This window comes from Furipterus horrens, unplaced genomic scaffold (genome assembly GCF_987537825.1).
Source record: "Furipterus horrens unplaced genomic scaffold, mFurHor1.1.pri manual_scaffold_9, whole genome shotgun sequence".
Lineage (NCBI taxonomy): Eukaryota > Metazoa > Chordata > Mammalia > Chiroptera > Furipteridae > Furipterus > Furipterus horrens.
In genome coordinates this window covers 86437720-86451205 of record NW_028327179.1, presented here as the reverse complement: position 1 = coordinate 86451205, position 13486 = coordinate 86437720, and the positions used below count along the sequence as shown (strand labels likewise).

General features: G+C 41.3%; 1 protein-coding gene across 4 annotated transcripts in view; it reads left to right on the top strand.

The window, feature by feature from the left end:
• CEP41 (centrosomal protein 41) overlaps positions 1 to 13486 on the top strand; it is a 35184-nt gene that overhangs the window by 3176 nt on the left and 18522 nt on the right. For 2 of the 4 annotated variants that reach the window (XM_090287520.1, XM_090287521.1), the window contains one exon: positions 7540 to 7603. The exons of 1 other annotated variant lie outside the window; for it this stretch is intronic. In XM_090287520.1, coding sequence (XP_090143646.1) covers positions 7540 to 7603 — 64 coding nt within the window. Of the gene's footprint in view, positions 1 to 7539; positions 7604 to 8451; positions 8568 to 13486 lie in introns of those variants that run through there. One more of the 4 variants, XM_090287522.1, reaches the window with a different exon arrangement.

Below are 13486 nucleotides of genomic sequence, written 5' to 3'. Positions count from 1 at the left end.
AATTGCTCTTTTTCTTTTTGTTTTGTTGGAGATGTTTGTATTAGTAAGCTTGAGCTGCCATAACAAAATACCACAGATTGGGTGGCTTACACAACAGAAATTTTTTTCTCATAGTTTGGGAGGCTGGGAAGGTCGAGATCAAAGTGCTGGCCAACTTGGTTTCTGGTGAGAGCTCTCTCCTGGCTTACGGGTGTGGTTACATTACCTCTTCTTTCTGTGTGCACGTGTGGAAAAGGAACAGGCTCTTTGGTGTCTCTTTTTATCAGAACTAATCCTTTTGGATTTGTACCCCACCCTCATGACCTCATTTAACTTTAATTACCCCTTAAAATACAGTTACCTTGGGAATTGGGGCTTCAATGTATGAATGGGGGGGAGGGCACAATTCAGTTTATAGCAATGTTCGCAGACCTCTTGTCTTCCTAAATTGTTAATTTCTGTTTTCATGTAGGAGACTCAAAAATGTGATTGGTGTCTTCTATACTTGGGAGGGGCTTGGTGTTGATGAGCTTGATTACAGAAAGCCTCACTGAGCCATGATTTGGGGACTCCCTCTTCCATGCTTCCCTCCCTTGATCTCTTTTCTCTCAGGCTGTTCGTGTACCTCAGAGCACCCCCCTTTCCTGAGAGTAAAAGCCTAGTTGAACTCCTGGAGGAATTAGGACTAGGGGCTGAATCTCAACACTAGTATGCATCATTTATTTAATACCCTTATCTTCAGTAATGTAGCTCTGCCTTTCCCTGTGTCTGGAGACCTCCTGGTCCAGAAATCCTTTTCAGGGGATAAATCTATAGATATGTGCCATGGTGGGGGAGAAGCAATCACCCCATGGCACAGAGGGGAGAAGGTTTTGGAGATCCAGTTGCTTCCCCATCAGTCATCAACCAAGTCTTCCTTGTTTCAACCACTCCTTTTATGCCCTCCTTTGAAGGTGCCTGGGGCTGTCAACTCCTAAGCCTTTTAAGAATTGTTCTTGGTTTTCCCTTTGACATTGAGTCCATCAAGTCATTTTCACTTGTTGGTGTGCTTTCTGGGTTTCAGAAATCTATTGCTATCACTTCTCCCACTCTGTGTTTTGGGCATTATGTCTTTAAAATAATATCCTTCCAGTGGGGTTTTACTGGGGTTTTGGAAAGAAGTGGAATTAGATGCACTTGTTCAGTGTGCAATCTTCAGCCAGTAGATCATGGTCTGTAATTCTTTTATTTGCTTGTTTATTTCTGGCACACTTATAGGAACAGAAGATAGGGTCCTTGTGTGCACTGTCCCACTGCCTGGCACACAGTAGTTGTTCCTCTCATTTGTTGAATGAGAAAATGACTCTATGTCTGAGCTAGGAGATGTCAAGGCTGGAGTTCACTATGTAAAAACCAGAAGCATATAAGTGGAATTAAATATAAATGTTTGATCCTCAGAGAACCTATAGTTTGAGAAGATAGAATCCTGGATAACCCAGAATCCTGGGTCAACGTTGTTATTTGGAATCAGTAGAATTGAAACGAATTAAAACTCCCGTTAAAGAAAAATGTTCTCTTTTAAAAGACCTATTTTAAATGTGAGATTGCCTTAAATGAGGTTTTCAAAATTGACAGCCACTCCCTTCACTTTATGGGACCCCTCTCTACAAAGGAAGTTAGTAAAAAAAATCTGAACAAAATGTGTAATGGTATTTTAAAAAATCGTTTAAATGTAAACCTTATTACATATGGTGCAATGGAAATGCAAACAGCCTTGCGAGTTCCATTTTAAAAGAGGTGGGAAGTCAGAAAAGCTCATTCATTTTTTAGTGATTTGTGACTCAGGCAATCTCACTCATTTTTGTGGTGATTTTCTCTCAGAAAAACCTCATTGTCGATTCCCATTTTCTCTCTTCTTCTCTAATATCCGTGTAGTCACAAAACCCAGTCTTATTTGCGTTATGTGAGTAATCGGCCAAAGTACTCTTGATTGCATGGCTCACAACGCAGTGTTTTTAGTACCTTCCATTGTCTCCAGGGTTCTCCGCTTAGAGCCTGCTTGTCCATGGCCAACCTTACACCCCAGGACTCCATACACCCGTGGTTCTTAGCCCTTTTGGGGGGGTTATAAACGCCTTTGAAAATTTGGTGAAAGCCAAGGAGCCTTTCCCCAGAAATTTGCATGACAATTCATAGGACTCGTGGACCTCCTAAAACCCATCAGCGGACCCCTATTCAGAACTCTTGCCGGCATGAAGCTGCAGGACAGTGTTTAACAAGAAGAGTCCAGGTCCTACAGGCAGACTGCCCAGTTTAAATCCAGCTTCTGCCACTCTTAAAAGCTCAGTAACCTCAGAAAGTCACCCCAGCTCCCTATTCCTCTGTTTCCTACTATGTAAGACGAGGGAAATAGTATTTACCTCACAGGTGGTTATGAAGATTAAATGAGATAGTGGCTGTAGGTGCTCAGGGAGTACCTGACAACATAGTTAAGTGCTCAGTAAATGTTAGCAGCAATTACCTTTGTTATTGTTGCTGTTGTTCTTGGACCTTCTCCAGCAAACAGAAGAGCAAATCTGCCGTTCTTTACACATGCTCTTAAAGATGTTTTGCTATTAAAATTTTCTCCACACGGAATACTTTTCCCATCCGTTTCCCCCTCCCCCTTTTTATCCATAGAAGTTCAACCCTTCCGACGCCGTCCCAGTGCCATGTCTTTCGTGCATTCGCCCTTTTCACCCTCAGTGTATGGCTGCTTCTCGTTTCGCGTTCCTGCTCTGCTCGCTGCCTGGGGCTCAGGTCTCAGAACCGTCTTCCCCTTCGGCAGGCCTTACTGCTGTCCCGCTAGGGCAGGGCCTTGTCACAGCCACAGAGGTCTATCAGGTAGAGCCCCGTCGCAGGCAAGCGGAATGACAAGTGCGAATGGTACAGAGCGCTGTGACAGTCCGGCCCGGGAGGATTTCTATCAGACTGGAGCCTCCAGAGGAGTCTACCTGGAGGGTACGTTTGTGCTGGGCCTTGGAAGCTGGGTGGCAGTTAAGAAGCTAGGCTAGAGTGGCTCGTCAGGGCTTTATCATTTGCCCTAAAGTGTCAGCTGTCCAAAGGGTCTTCGACGTTTTTGGTTGCCCTCAGAGAGCCTGTAATAATGCCACACACGTGGACTTTCTCACCTTCTCTCTCCCGATGAGAACTCATCATGACCGCCTATCTTATATCTTAAATATGGTATTTCCAAAGCTGACCCGTCCACCTGGGCTCAGGGCCCCACCCTCTCCCACTCCGTTTCCATCCGCACCTTCTTGTCTCATTTTTTCAAACCTCTCATCTAGTTCATTAGCCTATAAACATCCTCACGTCTCTCCTTTCTTCCAAAACGAAACAAAATACCAACAGAAAAGAAAAGACCGTCTGGCCACTATCGTCTTCATTCCTGCCTCCCCTCTCCTACACTCAACCTGCTATTTTTGCGTCTGTTCCTGTCACTGCACTGTAACCACATCCGTCAGGGTCCCCGGCAATGTCCTGGTGCACCCAGTCCAGATTCCCTCTTCCGTGGTTCTCTTACTTGACCTGCATTCTTGTTCGCTGACTGCACAGCGCCCGTCTCCGTTGACCACTCCTTTCTTCCGGAAACTCTGATTTTCCTGACCCACTTTCTTCTGGCCTCTTGGGAGTCTCATCCACGACACTTCTCTCCACCTGACCTTAACCGGTGGGGCCTTTCTTCTCAGGCTCCACACCCCGTCTGACGGCAATTTGTCCGTTCCAGGGGCTGCCCCTGCTGTCTCTATGCTCACAACCCCCGATTCTTGGGTGTGTTTGTTTTTTGTTTTTTAGCCCAGACCTCTCCTGAGCTCCAGACCCAAATAGCCAGCTCACCACTCCCGCTTTGGGTAACCCACAGACACCTCATACTCAACATGCCCCAGGTGGAACACGTCGTGTTTTCCAATGTATGCTTCCTCCGTAGGTCCCTTTTCGGGGGAATGGTATCGCTCTCCTCCCCCTGTTACGTAGTCAGTTTTAAATCATATTGATTTTACGTCTTAAAGATTTCTTGAAACTGTCTTCCTCCTCATCTCTACTGCTTATTAGGACCACAGATCCTCTTAGCACAACTGCCTCTTAACTGGTCTTTGTGTGTCCATTCCTTTTTTTTTTTTTTTCTTTAATTGATTTGAGAAAGAGAGAGAGAAGCATCAGTTTGTTGTTCCACAGATTTATGCATTCATTGGTTGATTCTCGTATGTGCCCTGACCAGTGATCAACGCATAGTCTTGGCGTATGGAGAGGACAGTTTGACCAATTAAGCTACGTGACCAGGGCATGTGTGTCCATTCTTGACTAAGACCCTATTAGTTCCCCAGAGTTCTGCCAGAGTGATCTTTTTAAAGCGGAAATAACACCTCAGCGCTGCTTCACAAACTGTCTTCAATGACTCCCCATCATCTGTCTACACAAGGGTTTTTCAACTTCAGCACTATTGACATTTGGGACCAACTAATTCCTTGTGTTATGAGGACTTTCCTGACATTGTAAGATGTTTAGTAGCATCTGTGGCCTCTACTCACTTGGTGCCAGTAGCCCACCCACCACCAGGTTTGACAACCTAAAATGTCTCATTGTCCCTGTCTGCCAGGGGGTGGGGATTGCCCTTGTTTGAGAACCAGTTATCTATAGGATAAAATCCAGTATTCTTAGCACGGATATAGCATCCTTTAGGACCTGCTCCTGTCTGTCTCTCCAGCCTCATTTGACCCCATATTGCCCCCTATGGTTGCCCTCAAAGAGCCTGTGATAATACCACGGACATGAACCTTCTCAGCGTCTCAGTCTACCAGTTACCAGGACCCCTGCGGCTCCCACTCCTTTAGCTTGGCTAACTAACGTGGCCCACAGACTTCAGCTCAGAAGCCGCCCTCAGGAAATGGTTCTTGACTCTTTGGGACTGACTTAGGGGCCAATCTGACATGCTCCTGTTGCGTCCTCTGCTTCCCTCTCCTTGTTTATCATGCAGTGTGTTATCTGTTTGTCCACCTGTCTTTCCAGCATCAGTGACAGCTGGATGGCTAAGACTTTTTCACCTCTGTGTCCTCAGCACCGAGGCTGACTCCTAGAAGGCACTCAGGAAACGTCAGCTGAATGAATGGTTGGTGCCCAGCAAGGCTTTGTTGAATGAATGGTTTTCCTCAAAACAGCTTCTTTCTCAGTTCTTTCACTTTCCACCATCCCATCCTGTTTATGTAATTGGAAAAAAAAAAAAGGCCAGTTGGTCAGTAGGTCAAAAAACAGTCACCCCAAAGCAAGAATTTTAGTGAAAAAGTATGTCAGTTCCATAAAACCTACAGAGCTCTGCTTAAGAGTGCAGCACAAAGAATTTCATGTTGCGGTTGGTACTAGAAAGTCAGGAATAAGAAGTTGGGCCAAAATGGGAAATTGGGAAAGAAACACTACATTTTCCTACTGCAGCATATGGATTTCTCATTAGTCTACGTAAGGGAAAACCGGAGGCGAGAGGGCTCAGCGGCTGCAGCTGTCCGCCCTCCCCCCATCATTCTGCTGCCACCACACCTGGTCCCCAGAGACACCCTCACTTCTTAGCTATGTTGGCTTAGGTATGGACAAATCCCCTTGGTTCAGCAGAGACTAGCCTGGAATTTTTCAAAAGAAGCTTTGCTAGGCAACTATGGGAAAAACAAAAGTGAAAACAGGAAATAGCATATAGAAATTACAAAAATACAGAGAGCAAAAGGGAGAAAAAAACATTCCTAGCCTAAGATAACTGAATTCCTTTATTAGCTTTTCTTGACTCCATTTACCAGGCACGTGTTTTCCCTGACTTTCTGTTTGCTTTTTGTCTTTTTTTTTTTGTGTGTGTGTGTGCTGTGATATTGTCTTCCCCTGGGAAAGTCCCCCTTTTTAATCTTTGAATATTTTCTTTCACTTAAGAATCTTCCTCTACATCCAGGAAGGAGTTGAATTTGGCATTAGAGTCACTTTCTCTTGTAGACAGCAGGTTACTGATCAGATGGAGAAACCTTTCTGGATAAAACAGCTCAACCCCTGCGCCCTCACTCCCCATCCCCCGACACATCTGAGGATCTGCGCTAAGTGTCCATGGCAAAAATGTTACTTACCTGGCGTGATATAAAAAAAATAGGTAATGACAATGAGTTTTTAAACAATGCTAAAGGACCAGCCTTTTTATTTTGAGGCTTTTTTCTTTGTTTTTAGATATTAAAACAGCAGGTGGTAGTTGTCATTACCTGTGTTTTTCAAGGGCAAGTGATACAGGTTTCCAGGTTTGATGTTCTCGTCTAAGGAGCCACCAGGTAGTTGCTGTAATGCAGTCCTCGTTCTAGGTATTCATTTATTGATTGAATATCAGTAAAGTGACCTACCAAGTACTAAGTCCTGGGTGAATGCATATTTGAGTAAGTTATTGTTGCTGCCTTCAAGGAAATCCTAGACTAGAAAAGAAGGTTGAGTTGTAAACAGTGGTACAGGGTGTCCATATTCTGGGAGCCAGGAAAGAAAAGGAAGTACCTAATTCCACCTGGGACAGCTTACAGAGGAAGTGAAGTTTTGCCCAAGGGCAGGTTGAGAAAAGGCTTTAGGCGGACGTTTGCTATGACTGGAGATCTGAATAAATGTGGCGCATTGTGGGGAACATTGGGACAACTTCAGCTTGGGAACATGTGGGTGAGTGGCAAAGGATGAAGCTGGAGAGTTGTCACCCAGATCGAATTTCCTATCGCACAGCTACCAGTCACTGAACATGAGGTTTTCATACTTGTAGGCCAGAAAAAAAAAAGCCTAGCAAGAAAGCTGTATTTTGTAATGTCTTTATTCATTAGCTTTCCCTCACTTAATGGCTTCTGAAAAGGCCACTAAAATTTAACATGGGTAAATATCTTGAGCTTAGATTCAGAGTTCACTGCCAGAATACAGGACAAGGAAGACCCAGGAGAGGCATTTTTGGTGACCATAAACTTAGCCTGAGCCCGTGATGCACCCCAGCTGCACCGAGAGCAGATGCCATCGTACTGACATGAGTGGAGCCTCAGACTTCAGAGACGCAGTGGGAGAGGCTCCCCAGTCCGGGTCCTGGCCTGACAGCATCAGGGCCCGGGGCTCAGGTCTGGGTCCACATGCCACCTTTTTAGGGGAGACGTGGAAAGTATCTAGAGGGGCTCTAGAGGAAATGGCCTCCAAACCATCATACAAAGTAAAACTAAGGCAGAATGGGAGAGCTGCCTTTAGTTATTTTACCTGATTTCCTGAGGCAGATGGGGGTGGCTTCTGGGTTGCAGCAGTGGACTGGATGGAAATTAGTGACCACTTTGGCTCAGTGTCAGAAATAATTTTTAAGAGCTTTATTTATAGTACTTTTTTTACATACTGCTATGAGATTATTTTGACAAAAATGAAAATGTTTTGACAGAAACAAGATAACCATCTTCCCCTATAGAAAGGCTGTAGCATTTGTTCTGTTTTCTAAGTATCTGACTCTTTCCCCACTTTGCCACTCTTATTCTTACATTAACCCAATTTATTGTGAATTTTTAAATTTTTTTTTAGTATCTGACCAAAAGGATACCACAAAACCCAAAGTATCAGCATATCAAGTCAAGACTGGACACTGGTGAGTAAAGATTAGAAAATTAAAACTTTTTAAAAGCTCCAATAGCTAATTATTGACAAGAAGCAGCATGCCATGCGAGGTATAAATCACAGCTAAAAGTTTCTCACTGTCTTGGTTGATGTCTTTGTGGGCTTAGGGTCTTATCTTTGAAACCTGTCTTTCAGATTCTTGGTTCAAATTTCCATTCACATAATTAGCTTATTATAAATTGAGAAAGTGATTAAAACATTGTTCAGTAAGTTGCAGGGCTAAGCTAATAAATAGCAGGTGGTCGGCCTCTATCTGGGGACACCTTAAGTATAGTCCTTTAAACTGGGAGTACTAATAGATTATACTTGTGTATATTTGTTCAATTTGGTATTTGCCGAGTTCATGAGTGTGAATCGTGATTTTTGCAATCAAAGAGCTTAGATTCAAGTGGAGGCAGACAGACATGAATGAGTAGCTGAGATACCAGACAAAATTAAATTAGTGCTGCAATTCAGGTAAAATTAAATTTAAGTGCATTACTGCTGATTTCCATGCTGTTAACATTTTTCACCAGGCCCCTAGTGGATTTGCAGCCTTAAGTGGTTATGCTTGTTTATTTGTTTAGTTTTGTTTAGTTTTGTTTTCCAAATTTTTAAAGCCTGCTGTGGAAAATCCATCCTGTTAAGACGGTTGCACTAGTAGATTGGGGTACTGCCTACCTTTAGCAATATTGAATAACCCACCAGTAACCTGAAGACAACTGAGAAAATAAATTGGGATGCTGACTTTGTTTAAATCTCATCCATTTTGTCTTTGTCTTTCTGCAGGCTTCTTCAAAAATCATTATCTCCCACAATACATGTTTCCTCACATAAAATAGACTTATAAGTACTGTAAACGAACCACATTTGCGGATGCTATTACTGGGGACCTTTCTTTCAAACATTTCCATGCTGTACAGATGTTTCCTTGCAAATATCCTGTTTGATGGGAGGTAAAAATATTATCTGTTTTTGAGAAGGAGGAAATTGTGGCACAGAGATTATGTGATTTCCTCGAAGTTCACTAAAGGAGATAGAACTAGGATTTGTATGCAGGATGAGGAAGTCAATGCTGGAGACCTGGTGTATGTCCATTTCTCAGTCCCTCGCGGTCTCTTAGACCTGTGTACTGTCCTCATATTTCCCCAGCCTCACCTACCACAAATGCCTTCAGCTGATCCGACGCTACTTATGTCCCCCTTAATTGTAACTGTGACCCGCCCGTTTCATTCCTGATTTTGGTAATTTGTGTCTTTTCTCTTTTTTTCTCTTCACTACAGGTTTGTCCATTTTATTGACCCTTTCAAAGAACCAGCTGTTGGTTTCATCAATTTTCTCTATTGCTTTTCTGTTTTAAATTTCATTGATTTTTGCTTATATCTTTATTAGTTCCTTCTTTCCGCTTACTTTGGTTTTCTTTTGCTCTTCTCTTTCTAGATTCTTGGGGCAGGAGCTTAGATTATTGATTTAGAACTTTTCCCCCTTTTTTTAAATCTGTGTAGTTAGTGCTATAAATTTCTCTCTGCACTGCTTAAATGAATCCCACAAATTTTGATATGTTATATTTTCATTTTCATTCAGTTCAATGTATCTTTATATTTTCTCAAGACTTCCCTTCTGGCCCATGGATATTTAGAAGTATAATGTTTAGTTGCAAGTGTTTGGAGATTTTCCTGTTAACTTTCTGTTATTGCTAAATTTCTGTTATTGATTTCAAGTTTGATTTTATTGTGGTTAGAGAATGCACTCTAAATAGTTCAATTTTTAAATGTATTGATATTCACTTTATTATGCAGGATATGGTCTGTCTTGGTGTATGTTCAGTGGGCATTTGAAAGATGGATATACGCATACTTTTGATTACTGTGTTCTTCTTTCCTAATTGTTCCGAGGTTCCTTTTTTTCTTTCCATTTCTATTTAGAGAACTTCCTTTAGACTTTCCTTCTTTAGCTAGTGACAGATTCCCCTATTTTTCCTTCATGTGAGAATGTCTTGATTTCCCTTCTTTCCTGAAGGATATTTTCTCTGGGCATAGGATTCTGGGTTGGCAATTCTTTTCTTTCAGCGCTTGAAAAGTGTTGTGCCCACTTCCTTCTGGCCACTGTGATTACTGATAAGAAATTTGCTGCTATTTGAACTGTTTTTCCCATAGAGGTAAGGTGTCATTTTTCCCTCTTGCTGTTGCCAAGACTTTTTTTCAGAAGTTTAACCATGACATGTGTTGGTTTGGGTTTGTCCTGTTTGGCATTTACTCGGCTTCCATATGAATCTGTGGGTTTAAGTCACCTAACAGATTTGGGCCATTTTCAGCCATTATGTCTTTAAGTGCCTTTCAGCCCTGCCATCTTTCTTCTCTTTCTGGTACTTCAATGGCATCTCATCAGGTCCAGCAAGGAGGGAAACTGAAGCTTACCGCTTGGCCTTCACTGGCACGTGGGGCCACAGCATTTACGTGGGGTTTGGCTGAATAAGGCAGTTAAAGTCCAAGGGTTTTCTGTCTTGCTAGGTTGCTCCTTTCCTGGTTCCTTGGCTCAAGGTAGTAGGCTTTTATTGGAGATTTTTTGTGTGTCATTGCTGTTTCTGTGTTACTAGCTTCTTCAGCTCCACGTCTGGGGTATATGAGGCAATATAAATAAATACATACATACATACATACATATATACATACATACATACTTAGGTCACTCAACTCTCCTGTCATTCCTTGGTTCCTGAGGTCCCTAGCCAGTCCGTCTTCCTCTCTCCACCTATCAGAGTCTTGTTATGTTTCATTTTTAAATATATAATGTTCAGGTTTTTTTTTTAATTCAGTCTTTTTTTTCTAATTGGTGTGTTATTTTTTTAAATTGAGATATACATACCATTAAATTTACCCTATATAGTGTATAATTCAGAGTTTTTTAGTGCATTCACTAAGTTGTGGGAACATCACCGCTATCTAATTATGGAACATTTTTATCACCCCATAAAGAAACTCCTTACCCAATAAGAACCACTTCCCATTCCTTCCTTTTATCAGTCCCTGATAACCACTAATCTACTTGAAGGATCTATGAATTTACCTGTACTGAATATTTCCTGTAAATACAATCATACAGTCTTTTGTGCTTGGCTTCTTTCACTTAGCATAGGTTTTCAAGGTTCATTGTTATAGATAGATCAGTGCTTTATTACTTTCTATTGCCAAATTATAATGCTTTGTATAGATATTCCACATTTTGTTTATCCACTCGTGAGTTAATGGACATTTGATTTATTTACACTTTTGGCCATAATGCTGCTATAAAAGTAAGTGTACAAGTTTTTGTGTGAACATATGCTTTCAATTCTCTTGGTTATATACCAAGGAGTTGAATAGCTGGTCATATGTTGACTCTGTGTTTCAGTTTTTGAGGAACTGCCAAACCATTCTCCAAAGCAGCCCCACCGCTTTGCGTTCCCAGCAGCAGTGGGGAAGGGCTGTTTTCTCCACGTCCTCAGCAGTGCTTTTCATTGCCCATCATTTTGATTATAGCCATGATTGCAGGTGTGAAGTGGTAGCTCATCGCGGTTTGGGTTTGCGTTTTCTTAATGACTGCTGATGTTGAGCACCTTTTTATGTGCTTATTGGCGTTTGTGTATCTCCAGTGGAGACATGGCTATTCAAACCATTGGCTTGTTTTTTCAATTGGGTTATTTTCTGTTTATTATTGAGTTATAAGGGCCCTTTTATATACTCTGAATACTAGACCCTTATCAGAAATATCATTTGCAAATATTTTCTCCCACTTTGTGAGTTGTCCAGGGTTTTTGTTGTACTTAGCTGGAGGAGTAGGGAAAAATACATCTACCTCATCTTCCTGGAAGTAGATGTCTTCCACACTGATTTTTATTCGCTTTGAAAGGGCCAAAGTATGGTTTATTGTTTAAAACTTGAAGTTTATTTTAAAGTCATTGTGGGAAAGAAATCTTATTCTAGTGTTCAATTTCTTTTGTTGTTTCAAATTAAATTATTTTAAAGCCAATTTAGAGGAAAGATTTTGTTTTAATTTTTTCTACGCATTTTTATGACTTACCTCCCTGTATGTTAAGTATAGTAGCCTATGTGTTATATGCCAAGATACAGATCCTTCCAGCCCTCTGGGTAGCCATCAGGCCCGAGACAATGCAAACTTCTGTTCTGTCCGGATAATATCACTTGCATGTGTGCCATAAGGTGAAAAGGGTGAGGAGTTCTGGTTAAAAAAAAACACAAGAGCAATCTTATAGCCCAAGTGAGTGTAAAGAGTTCCCATCTGGGTGTGTTTTCAAGCTCTGCTGTCACAGCAGTAGAGGGAGGGATGAGAATGAATGAGCATTTCTCATTTCTGGGCTAACTAGATGGGTTTTAAATCTTTTCTTACTAAACAGTGAGTAATTCAGAGTCAGTCAAAAGAAATCAAGAATTTTGTGCTATCTCCTATCTTCACCCAAATCACCTTCTACAAGTTCTTCAAAGACTGATACCTTCTTCCTGGGTAAAGATATTTTTTCTTCTTTACTTCTGATTCTACTTCTCTTACAAACTCAAATATCAATGTATAGCCCTGGCTAGAAATATCAGAATTATTTTGAACTTCAAATATTTCTTTAGCCCCATAGGTGCCTGGGTGTGTCTTACCAGCTCCCCAGCACTGCCAGACTGTGCCATGAATGGGTTATGCTTCTGATAAAATCCCTGGCAGCAGGTCGCTCAGTTCCCACTGCAGGGTTCTCGTATACTCTCAAGCACCCTGTCTGGGTTTCTGGTCTGCAGCACCGCAGGCTGATTGAGGAACACTTTCCAAACCACACTCTCCCTTTGTTAGTCTCCTGCACGCTTTCATTACCTATATTATCCTCTCATTTCACTCTATTTTCAGTCTAATTTTTAAATTTCTTTAGCTTTCTGAAATCCTGTAGACTTGCTCCACTCAGTCCTTTCTAGCCTTATTTTTTTAATTCACCTTACTTTTATTATCTCTACACAAACTAGTCATTTTCTTTTTCTCTTTAGTCTTCACTTTTCCTGAATTTTTGCTAATAGCCTTGATCTTTAGCAGTCAAACTCATTACAGACTAGGAACTCTTTTTCTTTTTTTTTTTCAGTATTTAATTCTGTTTCTTATGTCAAAGGAAAAATGTATGTGAAAGCCTTTTACAAACCAGAAAGCACTATACACTCGTATAACACATTGAGATTAACAAAGGACCACTGTGCCTCCTTTCACACTTTCTGCTCCTTCTGAGCCAAAAGAACTTCTCCATAGAGGAGGGGAATATTGAAGAAAAATAAAGCAATGGAGTTGTCTCTTAGCAACCAAGTCCGTGCCTTATAAATCTTTAGATTACTGCTGCTCAAAATCACTTGCTTTTCTTACTGGTTTAGTACAAATAATGTTATTAAATTATAGGAAAACAAAGGAAAAAATCTACTGAATGAGTCCCTCAGTTCATCGACCCTGCTCTACACTATTTATATAGTTGGGTTGTCTCTTTCTCTTGATTCAAATTGTAAAACTTTAAAAAAAATTTTTTTGTTGCAACTTAAGTTACAAAGTAAGCGGAAGCTAACTAATTACCATCTTATACATTTCTAGGTGACCGGACTCCTAAACAGTGTATCCATAGCTGGTATATAATGTATACTGCATTAAATCAGGTTGTGCATAGCTTAAAGAAAATCAGGTGTGCAAAAACTCAAACCAAACTGGTGTATGATTATTTGCATTATAAAAATAACTCATCATGAGAATTCTTCAGAGAGCAGATCTTCATTGAGCAAATATTTCTGAGTGCCTCCTATGCTAGACAATGGAAGGGATAAAGATATTCTCTGTGTGTGTGTGTGTGTGTGTGTGTGTAAGTAGTCTT